Genomic DNA, 16,904 nt, shown 5'->3' with positions numbered 1-16,904 from the left:
CATCCCCCTTCCCACACAGGTGGTCGTTCCAGCCATGGACAGACCCGATGAGGTGGGAACACCCACCGGTATCCCCCGTAGGAGTTCTGGGTGTCTCCCACCTCTTCCCCAGCCCTGTGCCAAGCCCCCTGCCCAGTGTTCTTCCACCCCACAGACTGGGACGTGGCTGAACCCGCAGCTCTCCCTCCCCAGCAGCTCCAAGCCCTCTAATTGCTCAGGCCCCAGCTTGACGGAGCGTTTACAAAGCACACTTGACTCCAGCCCAGCAATTAAACACCCTCGTAAATCCTGCCCAGGAAAATGAGCCTTAATCGGGGCTTAGGGCTCAGCCAGGTTCCCTTCACCCCTTTCCCAGCCCCAGGGATCACATGCTCCGGCTGCTCCGGAGCCTTCCCAGGGCCCCACCGGCCCTTCCAAAGCAGGGTCACCCTGAGGGGCCTCTCTGGAGATTTTGGAACGGTGACATCAGGGGCCTCCTCCCCTTGAGGTTGGTGGTAGAGTTAAGGGAGTCCCAGCTCTCCACATTTCCTTTAGGGTGGAATCTCCAACTGGAGCCTTTTCATCCTTTCCCTCAGGGCTGCTCAGAGTCTCCCAGGCCCCTGGTGGTCTCCTCTGGGTGGAAGTTCTTCCAGAAGAAGAACAAACTAGAAGGGGAACAAACTCGCCCCTCAGTGCCCAGAGACAGGAGAGTCCTCAAAGCTCTGCAGAAAGGGGAAACTGAGCACCCTGGTCCAGTGGAAGGCGTCCAGGGTGGAACTGGATGAGCTTTAAGGTCCCTTCTACCCCAAAGCAGCCTGGGATTCTAGGAAGACTGGTTTGGAGATGGAAGGGGCTCTGCAGAGACCTGCGACACCTCATCAACCAGGTCCCTGGGAGCAGGTGCCCACCCTGCATCCCTCCCCTATCCCTCCACAGGATCTCCCTCACCAAACTGGAAGGCAAAGCCAGGAAACCAGCAACAAACACACCTGAGCTGCCCTTGGCTCCTGGCCAGCCCAGGTGAGGCCATGAGAGGCTGTTTGCTCACTCACAGCCCAGCCAACAATGATTTATTCATGGTGTGCTGGGGGTGCCTTTGTTTCTCACCCTGACAACTTCCAGAGGTGGAGCAGCACATGAAAGTTAACTCAGACCAAAGTGTTTACTTTCCAAAGAGTTTGGGACAGCCGGGGAACAAGAGCTGGGAAGAGGCAGCAGTGAGAAGGAGGGAGGGCTCGTGACGCCTGTGGTGTCCAGGAACCTTGGGAAGAGATAACCTGGCCAAACACCTGGATCTGGCAGAGCCAGTTCTTATTTTTTGTGGGAAAAGCTGGCATTAATCAGCTCCAACAGGTGACCGATGGTTTCTAGAGACTCTTGCTGGGGCAGCTCTTTGGCCAGGTCGAAGGCTTTCATCCCCACCTCCCGGGCCTGGAATGGGACAGAAGAAACACACAGGGATCGTCAGGAATTCGGCTTTTCTCACGGGTAAATACCTGCCCAGGCTCAGTGCAGGAGCAGCCTGGAGCAGATCCAGGCTCCCTTTTCGAGGTGACCTGTACAAGCTGCTTTACAGGAGAGCCTAAAGCTGCCAGATCTCATATTTAGGATCCAGTGGTGCAGACAGAAGAGATTATTGACCCCAGCCCCCCGTCCTGGACATCACCTCCCACCTCGTGTAGCTCATCTGAACATTCCCAAAGCTCTTTCAGGGAAAAAAAAAAACCAGTTGTATTGACTCAGTCTGAACTAAATCCCTCATTTTCCTCAGCATGGAACTAAATAATTTCCCTTGCTAGCTCCTCCAGGGATTAGACATTCTTACAATTACAAAGCTTTGTCTTCTTTCTAATTTGAATTTGTTTCCTTGTGTCTTGCAAACACTCCCATGGCTGTGGCTTTCTCTGAGACAATGAAGAGACCATTAATATTTCAACACAGTGTTTTGCACCATCTGTATTTTCCCTTCCCAAAACATAGGCAGGAGAAACTCAGGGTTTTTGAGCTGAGTCTGAAGAGAGGGGCCAGATTTCCAGATGCTCAGCACTTCCTCAAAATCAGTTCTTGGTAAGGCACAGAATTTACCACTCACCTCTGGAATTTTCAGCCAGAAAAATATGTGGGTTCAAATTCTAAACTGATTGACAGGCTGCAGTAGAGTAAACCCTGAACTCAGAGGAGTCTGGAGTGTAAGGTCCACGTCCTGCTCGCCGTGTGACACCTCACCTGATGTCTAAAGGCAGCCTGTGACAGGCAGTGACACTGCCAGGAGAGCCCAGGGAAAGGATGAACACAGAACATGTGGATAACCTGGATCCTATATCCTGGATAACTGCAGGACCTGCTGGGGATGGCAGGGAGCAAAACAGCTCCAGAGGGATTGTCAGCCTCTACAGGTCACAGAATCCCAGGATTGGGAGGGACCTTAAAGATGATCCATTTCCACTGCCCCAGGTTGCTCCAAGCCCTGTCCAACCTGGCCTTGGACACTCCCAGGGATTCAGGGGCAGGCACAGCTGCTCTGGGCACCCTGTGCCAGGGCCTCAGGGAAGCATTTCCCCCCCAATATCCCACCCAAGCCACGAGGTGCAGATCCCTGAGGCAGCTCCACGCTCTGTCCCCCATCCCTGCAGGGCTCTCATGGGCTCAGGAGATGTTCCAGGGGAACAAGCGTTCCAGGAGATGGGGTAACCCCCAAAAACACTTGGCCAACCCTTCCAGCCACAACTTACCTTCTCCAGATCCAGGCCCAGGTAGTGGAGCATGGCCAGGGCGTGCAGGACTTGGACTGTTTCCTCGGGGAGCTGCTGCTGCTCCCTGACCCCCAGCAGGGCCTGCAGCACCCGCATCGCCTCTTCCTGCAGGGCTCTGGCTGCACAGGAACGGAAATATCCCGTTGGATGGGTGGGTTTGGGCAAGGGAATGCATTGCAAACTGCCCAGTTAGCTCTTGCAGACATCAAAGCATTTCTGTGACAAACATCAACACAGTGTGAGGGTGCTGAGGCCCTGGCACAGCTGTGGATGCCCCTGGATCCCTGGGAGTATCCAAGGCCAGGCTTGGAGCAACCTGGGACAGTGGGAGGTGTCCCTGCCCATGGCAGGGGTGGAGTGGGATGAGCTTTAAGGTCTGTCCCAGCCCAAAGCAGTCTGGGATTCTGTGATTCCATGATTCCATGATTCCATGATCCCAGCTCCATGCACATTCCATGCCCATGAACAGAACTCTTTTCATGGGTCAGGGATTGTGTTGATCAGCCTTTAGTGAGGATGTGGAGCCACAAAAACTTCAGAAGAACAACTTTCCTGCTCCTGTCACAGCAAAGATGGTCTCCTGTAGCCCTGCCTTGGTGTGGTTCCTTCTTTAGGAACTCCTGATGGAGACAATGCCAGGAAATGGCTTTCACAGAGATGTTCCTCTTAGAACACAGAATCCAAAACTGGTTTGGGTTGGGAGGATCCTTAAAGCTCCTCCCACTCCACCAGGGACACCTTCCACTAGACCAGGTTGCTCCAAGTCCTCTCCAATCTGGCCTTGGACACTTCCAGGGATAGAAATTCCCTTCCCTGACAATATCCCACTTAGCACAGAGGTAGAAAGGAGACAAAAAGCAGAGTCTGCTCTGGCTTCAGTGGAGCTTGGGGTAGTACCAGGCTCATTAATGCTTTAGGCACATTCATGTCCCCCAGCCTCTCTCCTGTGGATATTCTCCTGATTAACACATCCAATTACCAGGACAGGCTCTTCCATGGAGCAGCTCTCTGCTGCTGCAGGAGAGAGCTGTAACCCCACCTAAAGGAGGGGAAATGTCACCTTCATTATTAAAGGGAGACAAAGGAGATGCAGAGGAATGAGAACGTTCGAGTCTCAAGTTGCACCAGGGGAGGTTTGGATCGGATATTAGGAAAAAAATTTGTCATGGAAAGGGATGTAAAGCACTGGAACAGGCTGTCCAGGGAGCTGGTGGAGCCATCAACCCTGGAAGTGTTCAGGAGATGTGTGGATGTGGCCCTGGGGGATGGGGGTTAGGGGTGAATGTGGCAGTGCTGGGGGACTGGTTGGGCTCGGTGATCTTAAAGGTCTTTTCCAACCCTAATGATACCATGATTCTATGAAGTGGAATCAAATCCTGAAAGGCAAAAATCTTGCTGCAGTCCCTGCCAAGGGTGCTGTGAAAGGGACTATGTGGACAGAGAGGGCAAAGCTGCTGTGCCTCCGTGGAAAACCCTCATTCCTGAAGGCACCTCGTGGCACAATCCACAGAACACCAACACCCAAAGCACCCAGAATTCCCAGAAGTTGGTCTCTGGGAATGCCACACCGACCCTAACACTTGTGAACATGATCTGTAGGATGCACAGACTCCTCCAAACCCCACTTTCCAAGCGGTTCTGGGGCAACAGCAGCTCTTACTCATCCTGTCCTCGGCCACCTCCTCGTCGTCAGCCCACGGAGCCGCCTCGGCGCGGGCCCGGAGCCACCGGAGCCGTCCCTGGTGCTCCTGCAGTGAGCTCAGCAGCCAGGAATGCCACAGCCTGGTCACCTGGCAGGAAGCACAGGAATTATTTCACTTGTGTGGGTACCTGGTATTCCTTGTTCTCCAAACAATGTCTCGGGCACGGCCTCTCCGCGTGCCGGCGGGTCACTGAGCCACGGATGTTCCACGCTGGGATCGCTCCCAGCTTCTCCCACACAGCCCCAGCTGGGACTTCGTTTCTCCACCTGGGCACTGATTTTAACCAGACCAAAATATTCACCAAAAAGTAAAGTTTGGGAGTGGGTTGTGCAGGTTCCAAAGCTTCACTTCCACAAAAATCGCTCTAAACAAATGAAAGCTCCTTTGCCCTCCCCCCCCCAGTTATTAAATCAATTAGGTAATTAGATAATTCAGTTAGACAATTATCAATTAGATAATTCAGTTATTAAATCAGTTAGATAATTATTACTTTCCTCTCCTGATCGGTCCATTCTGAGAATCTTTTATCAGTGTGACTTTTCATTGATTCCCAGTATTAATTTTAGGTGGTTTGTGTCCTGCTCTTCCCTGGCTTTGGAACCTCCTTGGAGACCCTCTCTCCTTTAACCTCTGGCACAGGGAATTTAAAGGCAAAGCTGCTTTTTGACAAGCATTTGGCTGCCCAAACTGAAGACAATTCAATTAACAACCCTGAGCACAGGATTAAAGTCTCCTGCTCTCAACTCGGAGAATTATTTAAGTATGAAAAGGCTTTCTGAGACTGAGCCTAAAAGGTTTGATGTGGCCACCAGCACATTGATTAAAAGTTGGGAAAGCATTGGAAAGAGCCCCCAAAACACCTGAGGAATGATGGATTTGGTTCTACCAACCTCAGTGTAGAGTGAGTTTGCCACATCCACTTTATTCTGGCGGAGGAAAATGTTGGCCATGTGGAAATACCCTCCAGAGACCTCAATGGCATCCACTCCAAAGGCAGAAGTAGCAAGATAAACCTGAAATCAATATTAAACACACACATACAGACAAAAAAATAAACCCCAGAAGCTTAATGTTCATGTCAAAACTGGGAAGTTTTTCCTTGTGGATTAATAAATTGCAGGTGTTCCAGGTTTTGTTACGCTGCAAGGGTCGGTTCTGCCTGGTTGGGGTTGGAAAGTGTGGTGCTAACAAGCTGGATTTGGGGGTTATGTAGAGGAATGAGGTGTTAAAAAACTGGAATCTGGGGTTTATCCACAGGAGTGATGTACTAAAATGGTGTGTTTTGGGGTTGATCCATAGGAATGAGGTATAAACCCCTGTATTTTGGGGCTATCCATAGGAATGAGATATTAAAAGCTGCATTTTGGGCTTTATCCATAGGAATGAGGTCCTAAAACGCAGCATTTTGGGGTTATCCACAGGAATCAGGTCCTAAAAAGCTGCATTTTGGGGTTATCCATAGGAATGAGGCACTAAAAAGGTGGGTTTGGGGGTTCTGGAAAGGAATGAGGTACCAAAAATTGTATTTGGGGGTTGCACAAATGAATGAGATATAAAAGCTGTATTCTGGGGTTACCCACAGGAATAAGGTCCTAAAAAGCTGCATTTTGGGGTTATCCATAGGAATGAGGTCCTAAAAAGCTGCATTTTGGGGTTATCCATAGGAATAAGCTGCATTTTGGGGTCAATCCATGGGAATGCAACACCCCTTTTCCTGGGCCAGAGGAACCTTCGGAACGTGTTGCCCTCAACCCAGGGCAGGTTTGCCACCTCTCCCCACCCCTGTGCCCGTCCCACCTCTCCCAAATCCCACCCTGCTGCCTTCCCAGCCCTGCTGGAGCCCCTGGAGCCGGGATTGGGGGAAGGCACTGGTGCATTCCAGCTATTCTGAGCTGGCGTGTGACTCTCAGCAGATCCCAGACACGCAGCCAAAGGTCCCAGCAGCTCCTGGGCTGCTCCAACCTGGAGCAACCACTTGCTAAGAGCAAAAAAACCTCATTACCTGGTGCCCTTTCAGGCAGCACATTTAGGAATCTTAAAAACAAAAAGGGGTTTTGGGAGTTTCCCTTTGTGGGAACCTCGAATTCCCAAAGGGTTTATGGCATAAGAAAAGGCTGGGTTGTGTCTGTTAAGAATGGAAAGGGTCTAATTCTTGGCCCCCATCCCTGACACCCACACAAAGCCACTATCAAATTCCCCAGGAGTGGGGAGCCATCACTCAGCACAGGATAAATTTAGGCACCACGGGACAGAAATAGGAGGTGGAGAAGTTCATCTGGCTTTGGAGGATCAAATGGCAGGCGAAGCATCCCCAGGAACACAGCTGGCAACCCCCACCTTCAACGTAGCAAACTGTTCCCCTGGCTCAAAGGGTGGAATTGGGGAAATTCAACCCCGAAATTGGGTCACTGAACCAGATACTGAAAGAGTTTAAAAAGGCATTGATTAAATATGGCTGAAGATCTGGGAAAGTATTGAGGGAAATAGCAGCCAAAATGTAAATTATCTGTGGGATAAAAGGTGACAATATGAGTTTGAGGCAGGAATGTCTGGGCATCTCAGCAAAGCTGATGGGTAAATCTAAAGGGAGGAAAGGAATGTGGCAAGGACACAGGGAATGTGACAAGGAGTGGCTGAGGGAGCTGGGGGGGCTCAGCCTGGAGAAAAGGAGGCTCAGGGGGGACCTTCTGGCTCTGCAATCCCTGACAGGAGGGGGCAGAAGGGGAGGGTCGGGCTCTGCTCCCAGAGAAAAAGGGACAGGATGAAACAGCCTCAGGTTGTGCCAGGGGAGTGTTAGATTGGATATTTGGGAAAATTCCTTCACAGAAAGGGTGGTCAGGCACTGGCACAGGCTGCCCAGGGCAGTGGGGGAGCCCCCATCCCTGGAAGTGTTCAAACAACCTGTGGATGTGGCACTTGGGGACACAGTTCAGTGGTGGCCCTGGCAGTGCTGGGGGAATGGTTGGACCTGATGATCTCAGGGGCTTTTCCAACCTCAGTGATTCCATGATTCTCTGTCACTTCACGGGAACAGGGATAACTGGTAAAACCCAGCTTTGGCTCCCACATGGACACACAGGTGTGTCAGATCCATCCAGTTCAGTTTTTTGGGATGGGAACCCTCTCAGGATCCCATATTTGCCTGCTGGGGTTTCCATACTGACCCAGAAGGAGGGGAGGAATCAAACCCAAGGTGTTCCTGTGTTTCAGGTGACTCACATCAGTGGCCAGGTGATACAAAGCCTTGTCAAGGTTTCCTTGAGCGACACAGAACAGCCCCAGCCCACGGTGTAACTTGGACTGCACAGCAGCAGGGCAGTCTGGGGTCTGCAGGACGATCCACTCGGCCTCAGAGAGGTACTTGGATGCCTGTCGGAGATTCCCAGTGCCTGGAATGACATGTGGAAAAAAAAGCAGGGAGATAAGGAGGATGGAGAAGGTTTTTTTTTAATCTGGGAAGTCAGAGGATCCTGCCTGCTGTCCCTTTGGGTAGTTTGATGTAGGGATGGAGTTTGTGGATTCCTCACTTCTCTCCCGAGTGCTCCTGAGCTGCCCATGTGTTCAAAGGCTCAGTTACACCCAGGCTGAGGGTTGAGAGTGACAAGAGGAGCCAGAAACCACAGAATCCTAGGATGGTTTGGGTTGGGAGGGACCTTAAAGCTCTTCTCATTCCACCCCCTTTCATGGAATAAAACCTCAGAATCCCAGAATGGTTTGGTTTGGGAAGGACCTTAAAACTCACCCAGTCCCACCCCTTGCCATGGGCAGGGACACCTCCCACCAGCACAGGTGGCTCCAAGCCCCTTCCAACCTGGCCTTGGACACTTCCAGGGATCCAGGGGCAGCCACAGCTTCTCTGGGTACCCTGTGCCAGGGCCTCCCACTCTCACAGCCAGGAATTCCTTCCCAATATCCCAGTCTATATCAACTCTCTTTCAGCTTAAAACCATCCCCCCTTGTCCTGTCCCTCCATCCCTTGTTCCAAGTCCCTCTCCAGCTCTCTAAGGTCTCCCTGGAGTTTTCCTTCCCCAGGCTGAACCCTCCCAGCTCTCCCCAGAGGGTTTACTGCCCTCAGTATCTCCGGAACACGTGTCCCAAACAGGTTCACTCCATGACTCGCACGTTATCACACTGGAATTACTCATCGGAATTTTTTTCCCCTGCTCTCAGTGCACCGTTTAGGACGAGCCCCGAGCCAGCCCTGCTCTGCCGGCAGGGCATTGTGTGCTCCTGGAACTGCAGTGATTTACAGGGAGCTCTCAGCCCTTTGGCCGTGGCTGAGCAGAGAGCAGCTCCCATGCCCTAATTTGCCGTGTTTTCCAAAGCACACAATGAGGAAAAGCTCTGCTCAGGCAGAGCAGGATTTGTGAATGGGCACATTGGTGAATGCACGCCCAGACGTTCCTGGGGTGCAATGGCCTCAGAAAAAAAAAAAAAAAAAAAAATGTTCCCTGAGATGATAAGCACAGCCAAGCACCCTCGGGAATGTGATGCTTCAGGATGTCATCTGAGGTCACAGAGGTAAAGAGAAGACTTTCATTTGGCTTCTCTCGTGGGAACTGGGGGAGAGGGACTAAACATTCCAGCTGCTTTCATTGATTCTCTTCCCCAGACCCCCAGAAAGGGGTGTGAGGAGGGTGTGTGTGTGTGGGGGCACTTCTCCAATCTCCCCACAACGCCCTTGAGGAAGAGCAGGGCACAGAGCCGGTCCTTCCCCCGATAAATGGGAAAAGGAAACCAGAAACCTGACCCCAGGGAGGCCTTGCCCTCACCAGGGGTTGGATTCAGACAATGCTCACCCGTGGAGGCCTCGGCCAGGAGGAGATAAACGGGCACCAGCTGCACCGAGCTCCAGCCGAACACGCGGGCGCTGAAGCGAAGGGCCTGCAGGGCTGCAGGGAGGGCTTGCAGGGCCTTCCCTTCCCAAAGGAACCCCTGGGCAGCCCTGAGAGCCACCTCCACGATGGATTTCTGCGGGGAAACACAGGGTCAGGGCTGGGGGAGGAAAGAGAAGGGGGGAGATAATCACAGGATCGCCGGTTTGGGTTGGAGCGACCTGAAAATCCATCTTGTTCTGAAAATCCATCCCTGCCATGGAATAAAATCATTGAATCCAAGACTGGTTTGGGCTGGAGGGATCTCAAAGCCCACCTCGTTCCACCCCCTGCCATGGAATAAAATCACAGAATCTCAGATTAGTTTGGTTGGAGGGACCTTAAAGACCATCTAGTTCCGACCTCCGCCACGGAATAAAATCATGGAATCCCAGACTGGTTTGGGTTGGAGGACCTGAAAGTCCATCTCACTCCATCCCCTGCCATGGAATGAAGTCAGGGAATCACTGGTTTGGGTCAGAGGGACCTTAAAGCCCATCCTATTTTGTCCCCTGCCATGGAATGAAATCATGGAATCCCAGACTGCTTTGTGTTGGAGGGACCTGAAAGCCCCATCCTCATCCCTGCCATGGGCAGGGGACACTTTTCACCAGCCCAGGTGGTTACAATTGCACAGCCTCCTTTTAAAATCGAGTTTCCAGACTCTAAAGCAGCGATTGTAATGCAGTTTGTGGCTGTAATTAATAGGCAGACTTTAAAGCTGTCATATTAGAGCATATTAGAGCATATTAGAGCTTGGCTTCATTCCTGCTCCGAGCAGGAGCAGCTTTGGCCATCCTTGTAGGTCATGTGGTGTCTTCCAGGACGAAGAATCCTTTACTGCTCCTGACAAGGGCTCATAAGCCTGAGCAATAAAAGCTGTGAAGCACAGAAAATGATCATCACAAGACCAGAGCAGACATCAGACAAAGGGGCTCCGCCGGGCTCTGCCGGGAACGCTGCTGACTCAGAGGCAGCGGAGCAGCTCCGGCCGTGCCAGCCGGGCACAGCTCCAGCTGCCGGAGCCAGGGAGCCAGGAGAGAGCTCCTCACACGGAGTGCAGCTTCATCCCACCCTCTCCTGGCCAGCTCTGGGCTGGTGCTTTGGGTGCAGAGGCTGGAAATGGGTCAGAATCTGAATGTGTTACACCCTGAAGATCCAGCACCAGGGTCTGTGGGGCAGCAGTGGCTGGGTTGGTTGTGAGAATCCAAAAGTTATCCTGCACTTATCCATGTCCAGCTCCTCCCTGCCTTTTGCTGCTCCTGCCAGTCCACACCATTTGGTCTTTTCACCCTTTGCAGCACCTGCTGTGACCCCCCCAGCTCCACAAACAGCTCCATCCAAATGCTGCTCCCTGCCAGGGGTGTGGATGCTGTGCCCTCCCAGGGAAAAAGAGCCTTGGAGAATCCCAGAATGGTTTGGATTGCAAGGGACCTTAAAGCCCATCTCGTTCCACCATGGGCAGGGACACCTTCCACTAGACCAGGTTACTCCAAGCCCCACACAGCCAGTTCCTAACACTTCTCCATCAGCTTTTCCCCACCGGTGGTGCTGCAGGGAAGCTCCCTGGGAAGCAGTGGGATGGCAGGAAAGCTGCTGGAGAGCCCTGGTAAGTCAGCGAGGCCCTGACTCTCCCTGGACACCACAGAAAATACCATTTCACCTCTTTATTACCTTCTGCCTCCAGCTGGGGCTGAGCTGGGCAGAGGAACCATTCCCAGGGCTCCTGGAGGCTGGGCTTTGGCATTTTGCTGAGCTCCAAGTGCTCAGGGTGAGGTAGAGAGGGTCATGCCAGGGGTGAAAGAGCAGCTCAGGGACAGGGAAGCTCCAGGACAGCCTGGGAGGGTTTCCTGGAGATCCTGGCTGAGTTAAAGAGACACTGGTTTGGATAAATGAGAGCTTCAAAGAACACAGCCCAGAGCAAGAGCCCCCTGCCAAGAGCTGGAAAACACAGCAGCCATCCCTGAGCTACCGGAATATGGAGAGGGAAAAGGAAGGTTTTCCAGAGAAGCTGTGGCTGCCCCATCCCTGGAAGTGTCCAAGGCCAGGTTGGAGCAACCTGGGCTAGTGGAAGGTGTCCCTGCCCATGGCAAGGGGTTGGAATGATGGTCTTTAAGGTCCCTCTCAACCCACACCAGTCTGGGATTCTACCAAACCCAAACTGTATCCAGGGAGCACGTGGTGCCCAGGGAAAGCCAGGACACGCTTGGGGCAGCAGCAGGAAAAGCTGGTATTTCTCAGGCTGCTTTTTCTGTCTGTGCCAGGCTGGTGCAACCAGCAGGACCCTGGTGCGTGGGCACGGCCCAGATTGGCATCTGGGAGGGGCTGGAGATAGGGATCATGCCTTTTTTTCACTCCTTGTCAACGGGATCATCTCTGCTTCCCCAGAGTGAACTATCTGAAACATCTGCAGAGCTGGGTGTTGGACTCTGGCACAGCTTCCAGGAGGAGAAGGAAGGGCAGGAGGCAAAAGAAGCCCTGAAGCCCTGAATATTTTCTACCACAGTTCCAAGCCTGGGGGGGAACCATTCCCTTTGGCCCTGAACAGCCCTGGGGGGATCATTCCCTTTGTCCCTGGCCTGGTTTCCCCCCTTTCCCACAGCCCCACACCCCCAGCCCTCCTCCCTTTGGGCTCTTTTCATGTGAGCTGCAATTAGAGGTTTCTCTGAACTGCCCCCACACAGGTTTTTTGGGGAGGCCAAGGACCCCAGCTCTGCTGCAGGTGGGAGCAGGGGGGTTGGGAACACGCTCAGGGTTCAGTGCCACATCCATTACCCACTCCCAAATTCACGGTGTGCCTGCAGAAAGGAGGATTTAGGGAAGAAGGGAGGCCCCATTAGCACAGGCTGAACCTGCAGCCTCTGTGACTGAATCCTCTGGGATCTTTTCCCATGCCCAGGGGCTGTGGGGAGCTGACATCACAACATCACACAGGCAGGTGAGGCTCTTTTCCAAACAGAAACTTGGAATTCTGTCAGTTTGGAGGTGCTGGCTGCAGGCACCCCCAAGGCTACGTTGACAGCAGCAGATTTCTATCAACAAAGCTCTGGAAGCCAGACGAGGAATAGAAATGAAACTCCTCACTCCTGGCTCCCTGCTCCTGGAGCCACTGGGCATTGGGATGTGCCCAGGCTTTCCTGTGTCCTGGCTGGGGCTGGAGCTCTGTGTTTTCTAAACAAACACCGTGCAGGAGGGGGAGAAGTGCAGCAGAAATGTTCAAAAAAACCCCAAACCCATGGGCAGGCTCTGGGCAGCAGGTTTGTGCTCTGGTTATCGTGAGACCGTAGAGCTTTCCCCCTCGGCTCCAAAGGCCTTTTTTTTCATGGAATCCCAAACAGGTTTGGGTTGGGAGAGATCTTAAACTCATCTCATTCTACTCCCTGTCATGGGCAGGGACACCTTCCACTAGCCCAGGTTGCTCCAACCTGGCCTTGGACACTTCCAGGGATTCAGGGGCAGCCACAGCTTCTCTGGGCAGGTTGTGCCAGGGCCTGCCCACCCTCACAGGGAAGAACATTTTAAAGCATTTTGCTGGCTCTGGAAGAGGAGTTTGATGCAGCCAGTGAGACAAGGCACTAAATAACCTCCCCCTTTCCCAGATCCTCTCAGTCAGGCCAGGCCCAGCCTGACTGCCCCAAACCCTGCTGGGCACAAAGACACTTTCTCACTCTCTTCTTGTCTTCTCACCTCTCCCTCTCTCTGGGAGAGCCACCAGGTCATCAAGGGATTTCCAGAGTCTCTCTTCCTTTCTTCAGAAAGAGGGAAGGCAAAGTGTCCCAGCACATCCTGTTCCCAGAACCTATTTTATTTACCCAGGCTGGAGACAAAGGTCAAAGAACAGACATTGTTAAGGGTTGTTAAAGAGCCCATGAAAGTCTCTCCTTTGAAGGAGGCTCAGTCTGCAGTCCCTGCCTTCCCAGGCTCAGCCAGGTGAACCCCAACCCAGAGCGACTCCCTCTCCTCCTCCAGCCCTTCCTGCTGGCTTTCCCTGCCCCTAATTAAGCCAGCTGATTACCTTCCAGCTAATCAAGGAGCACTTCCTCCAGCTGTCACTCACGTGGCTCTTGGGATGTGTAAGGGATGATTTGAGTTGTTGTAAAGTCAGTGATGTAACCACGGGGTTCAATAGAAGGGGGAGTTCCTTGGAACAGCTTCAAGCATTTCTGGGTGGAAAAAAAATCCTGCCACACCCCCTGTGACAGCAATTTTAACCTTGCCTGCAGGCCTTATAAAGGATCAACTTCAGCAGAACCTGGAACTGGGGAGCTTTGACTTTTCTGGGCCGTGCTGGCCCGACACACCTTCTGTGGACTTTGCTCCACGGGCTCACGTGGGGTTTTCAGCCAGACAGGAGTTTCCAAACCAGCCTGGGCTGTCACTGCCCAGTTCCTGTAAAACCCAGAGGAATCTGATACCCAAAGCCTGTCACGAGCTCTCCCCAAGCAGCACTTTTGAACTGAATTTAAAATTCCTCTTTCTGGCTTCTCCCAAGAAACACAACAGCACTGAGCTGCTCACCAAAGCCCCACACCTGGGCCAGAAACACCTTGGAAATAATAATAACTCGTGGCAAATCCACAAGATTCCTGGTGTTCTTCTCAATGGTTGGATTGTTCCCAGCTCAGTCTGCTCCCCTTTTACTCCAGGACTGGGAGTTCTGCAATTACAGAGGGGAGAATTTATTTCCAGGGGGAGGGTTTTCAGGAGCAGATGCACCTGGGTGGGGTGTTTTAGCAACACTGTGGGGCAGCAGCTCCTGCCACCACGTCAACAGAGAGAGAAAGAGCTGCAAAACCACCGGGGCTGGGCAGGAGCTGCACATCTGCACCTCTCCCGGGGCCCCACGGGAGATAAAAGGCTGCACTTAGTGGGGAAAGAGCATTCCAGGGCCAAGCTGGGCAAGTAAACCAAGGGAAGGGACTTGATTTCTTTGCCCCCCCGCTCTAGGAAAGGGGATTCCCTCCTTTCAGACAGCCTGGAAGAAGTAGGATCCTGGACTAGTCAGGGAGATGGACTACCTGGCCAGGGGGCAGAGCCAGGATTGTGCTACCTCGGGAAGGTCAGGACTTGGAGTAAGGGCTGTGGAAAAGGCTGGAGGCTCGAGAATCTCACAGAGGGTGCTTCCACTCCCCTCATTGTTGAGGTTTTGTTTGAAAAAAACAACCCTCAAGTTGCAATGGGGCACCAAATCACCCAAGGAAGTGACTGTCGCCTTTCTTGGGAGCATCCAGAGAGAGGAATTCTAAAGGGGTGAAGGCAAAAGTCCTGCTCTGCTTTAGGCAGCAGATTCCTCTCAGTGTTGTAGGAATGGGCAGTGACAGCCCAGGCTGGTTTGGAAGCTCCTGTGTGGCTGAAAACCCCGGGTGAGCCCGTGGAGCCCAGTTTGGGTAGGGAGAGAAGCTGGAATCAACCTCCCCTGGAGCACTTTGAAGTGGTGTTTGTTCTGCTGCACCCACCTGCCTCCTCAGCAGCTGCTCCTTGCCGTGTTTTCTGTCCCTCTCTGAGTGGAAGCAGGGCTGGGGTGGGATGAGCAGGGGGCAGATCTTCTCGTGGATGCTCTTCCAGTCGGCCCCCTGGTGAGAGGCATCGCTGCCCAAGGGGGCACAGCCAGAGTTTTATCCATCTTGGAGGTGCTGGGAGGGAAGATTATCCCCTGCTGGGCCTTCTGGACTTTCCCCACAGGAATCCCCCCCTCCCACCCCCAGCCCTTGGGCTGCTCACACAGCACATGACATTCCCAGATGGAAGCACAGCTACGTCCTACCAAGCCCCCCTGGTGCTGGATGTTAAAATTCTTGTTCAAATCACTCCCTGCATTACTGATACAGTCAAATCCATCGATTCCAACCATGTGGACACAAAACCCCCACCCAACCTGGGCCTTCTCCCTGTGTCCTGAGCCTCATCCTGGGGCTGGTCCCTGTCTCCTGCCATGTCCCAGGCCTGTTCCTGCTTCCTGGGCTTTCTCCCCATGTCCTGTGCCTCATCCCTGGACTAGTCCCAGCCTCTTTCCCTGTCCTGTCCCCTGGATCTCATCCTGGCCCTACTCCCTGTGTCCTGAGCCTCATCCCAAGGACAATCCCTGCCTCCTGCCCTGTCTGGACCTGATTCTGCTTCCCAGGCTTTCTCCCTGTGTCCTGGGCCTTCTCCTGGACCTGTTCCTGCTTCCTGTGTTTCATCCTGGGCTTTTCCCCCGTGTCCTGAGCCTTATCCCAGGCTTTCCCCTCCTGTCCTGAGCCTTCTCCTGGGCCTTTTCCGTGTGACCCGAGCCTTGTTCTGGGTCTAGTCCCTGACTCCTGCTTTGTCCCAGGCCTGTTCCTGCCTGCTGGCTTTTGTCCCCACCTCCAGCACCTCATCCCGGGGACTATTCCTGGCCTTTTACCCTGTCCTCTCCTTCCCCCTCGGGGGCCTTGTAATAGAAGGGTTAACTTTGTTCATAAAATCTTATGTGTATGAGGGAATAAGGAACTTTTGTTATAATTCAACAAGATAAGTTTCGTGGACATCCTGTTAATCAAGCAAGTGTCAGTAAAAATAATTGCAGACATCTTGCTAAACAAACAAGTACCAGTATTGGTAAAATTTACAACTGATAAGAACTGCACCTTTCATCTCTGACAAATGCCAGATGACCACTTAACAATGAGCCACGAACTCAAGCCACAAGCAGATTTACATCCAAAACCCAGGACTTGAAATTGTATAAAAAAGAGACACTGACTTCATTTCAGTGTGTGCCTTGGCGGGGCACCTGCCCCCAGGCCACCCAGTGCTGTTTTGCTTTATTATCGCTTGCTTAATATATTTATTAATGTTTAATTGAAATTGAGTTGTCTAAATTCTTATACTAACTTATAACAGGCCTCATCCTGGCCCTTCTCCCGGTGTCCTGGGCCCCATCCCGGGGTCAATCCCTGCCCGCTCATCCTGCCTGCTGGGTGTCCTGAGCCTTCTCCCAGGCTCTCTCCCTGTATCCTGAGGTCAATCCCTGCCTGCTGGGTGTCCTGAGCCTTCTCCCAGGCTCTCTCCCTGTATCCTGAGGTCAATCCCTGCCTGCTGGGTGTCCTGAGCCTTCTCCCAGACTCTCTCCCTGTATCCTGAGCCCCGTCCCGTGCCTGTTCCTGCCTCTCGTGTCTCACCGTGGCACAAGATGCGTGTCCTGAGCCCCACCCCGGGGCTGCTCCCAGGCCCGTAGCTGCCTCCCGGCCCTTCTCCCCGCCTCCCTCCCCCTCCCTGTCCCCGTGTCCCCCGAGCCGGGGGTCCCTCACCAGTATCGGACGAGGCGGCAGCGGGGGCAGAGCCGCGGGGCCGGGCGGCTCCCGCACAGCTCGCAGCGGGGCCGGCCCGCCATGCCCGGCCCGGTGCCCTCCCCGGTCCCCGGAGCGTCCCGCGTTGCCATGGCAACCAGCCGCCGAAATTTTAACAGTCGGTTTCCCCCTTCCAGTTCTCTCCGCTGGAAGTGGAAAAGCTACTGTCTGTGCACGTAATATGCCTCTATTCCTCTATTTCATCTTATTAGTGGAGTCTTAATTCTGCCTTTGCCAAAGGCAGGGTCACCCGCATTTTATGTCGATTAGTGTTCTGTGACCTTCCAT

At 53.2% G+C, this 16,904-nt stretch overlaps 1 protein-coding gene across 1 annotated transcript; it reads right to left on the bottom strand.

The window, feature by feature from the left end:
- Positions 1-1,079: 1,079 nt before the first annotated feature.
- On the bottom strand, positions 1,080-16,708 carry ZMYND12 (zinc finger MYND-type containing 12). The gene is made up of 8 exons (XM_050322734.1): positions 16,578-16,708; positions 14,766-14,898; positions 9,235-9,406; positions 7,655-7,824; positions 5,326-5,448; positions 4,393-4,522; positions 2,712-2,851; positions 1,080-1,410 (listed from the first exon to the last, which is right to left on the bottom strand). The coding sequence occupies exons 1-8, from the start codon at positions 16,706-16,708 to the stop codon at positions 1,291-1,293; spliced, it is 1,119 nt and encodes a 372-aa protein (XP_050178691.1). The 3' UTR covers positions 1,080-1,290.
- Between the last annotated feature and the right edge of the window lie 196 nt (positions 16,709-16,904).

Source organism: Myiozetetes cayanensis, unplaced genomic scaffold, assembly GCF_022539395.1.
Source record: "Myiozetetes cayanensis isolate MyiCay16 unplaced genomic scaffold, myiCay2020 scf28, whole genome shotgun sequence".
Taxonomy (NCBI): Eukaryota; Metazoa; Chordata; class Aves; order Passeriformes; family Tyrannidae; genus Myiozetetes; species Myiozetetes cayanensis.
Note: the sequence above shows the minus strand (reverse complement) of the source record. Positions and strands in the feature narration are given on the sequence as shown.

What these genes read in the sequence shown, in the direction of transcription:
- ZMYND12 (XM_050322734.1), bottom strand. Translation starts at nt 16,708, where the DNA reads ATGGCAACGCGGGACGCTCCGGGGACCGGGGAGGGCACCGGGCCGGGC. An exon ending in CAAACTCACTCTACACTGAG is followed by an intron (nt 4,523 to 5,325) that starts GTTGGTAGAACC and finishes GCTTCCTGCCAG; the next exon opens with GTGACCAGGCTGTGGCATTC. An exon ending in GGTGGCCGAGGACAGGATGA is followed by an intron (nt 2,852 to 4,392) that starts GTAAGAGCTGCT and finishes GTTCCTGTGCAG; the next exon opens with CCAGAGCCCTGCAGGAAGAG.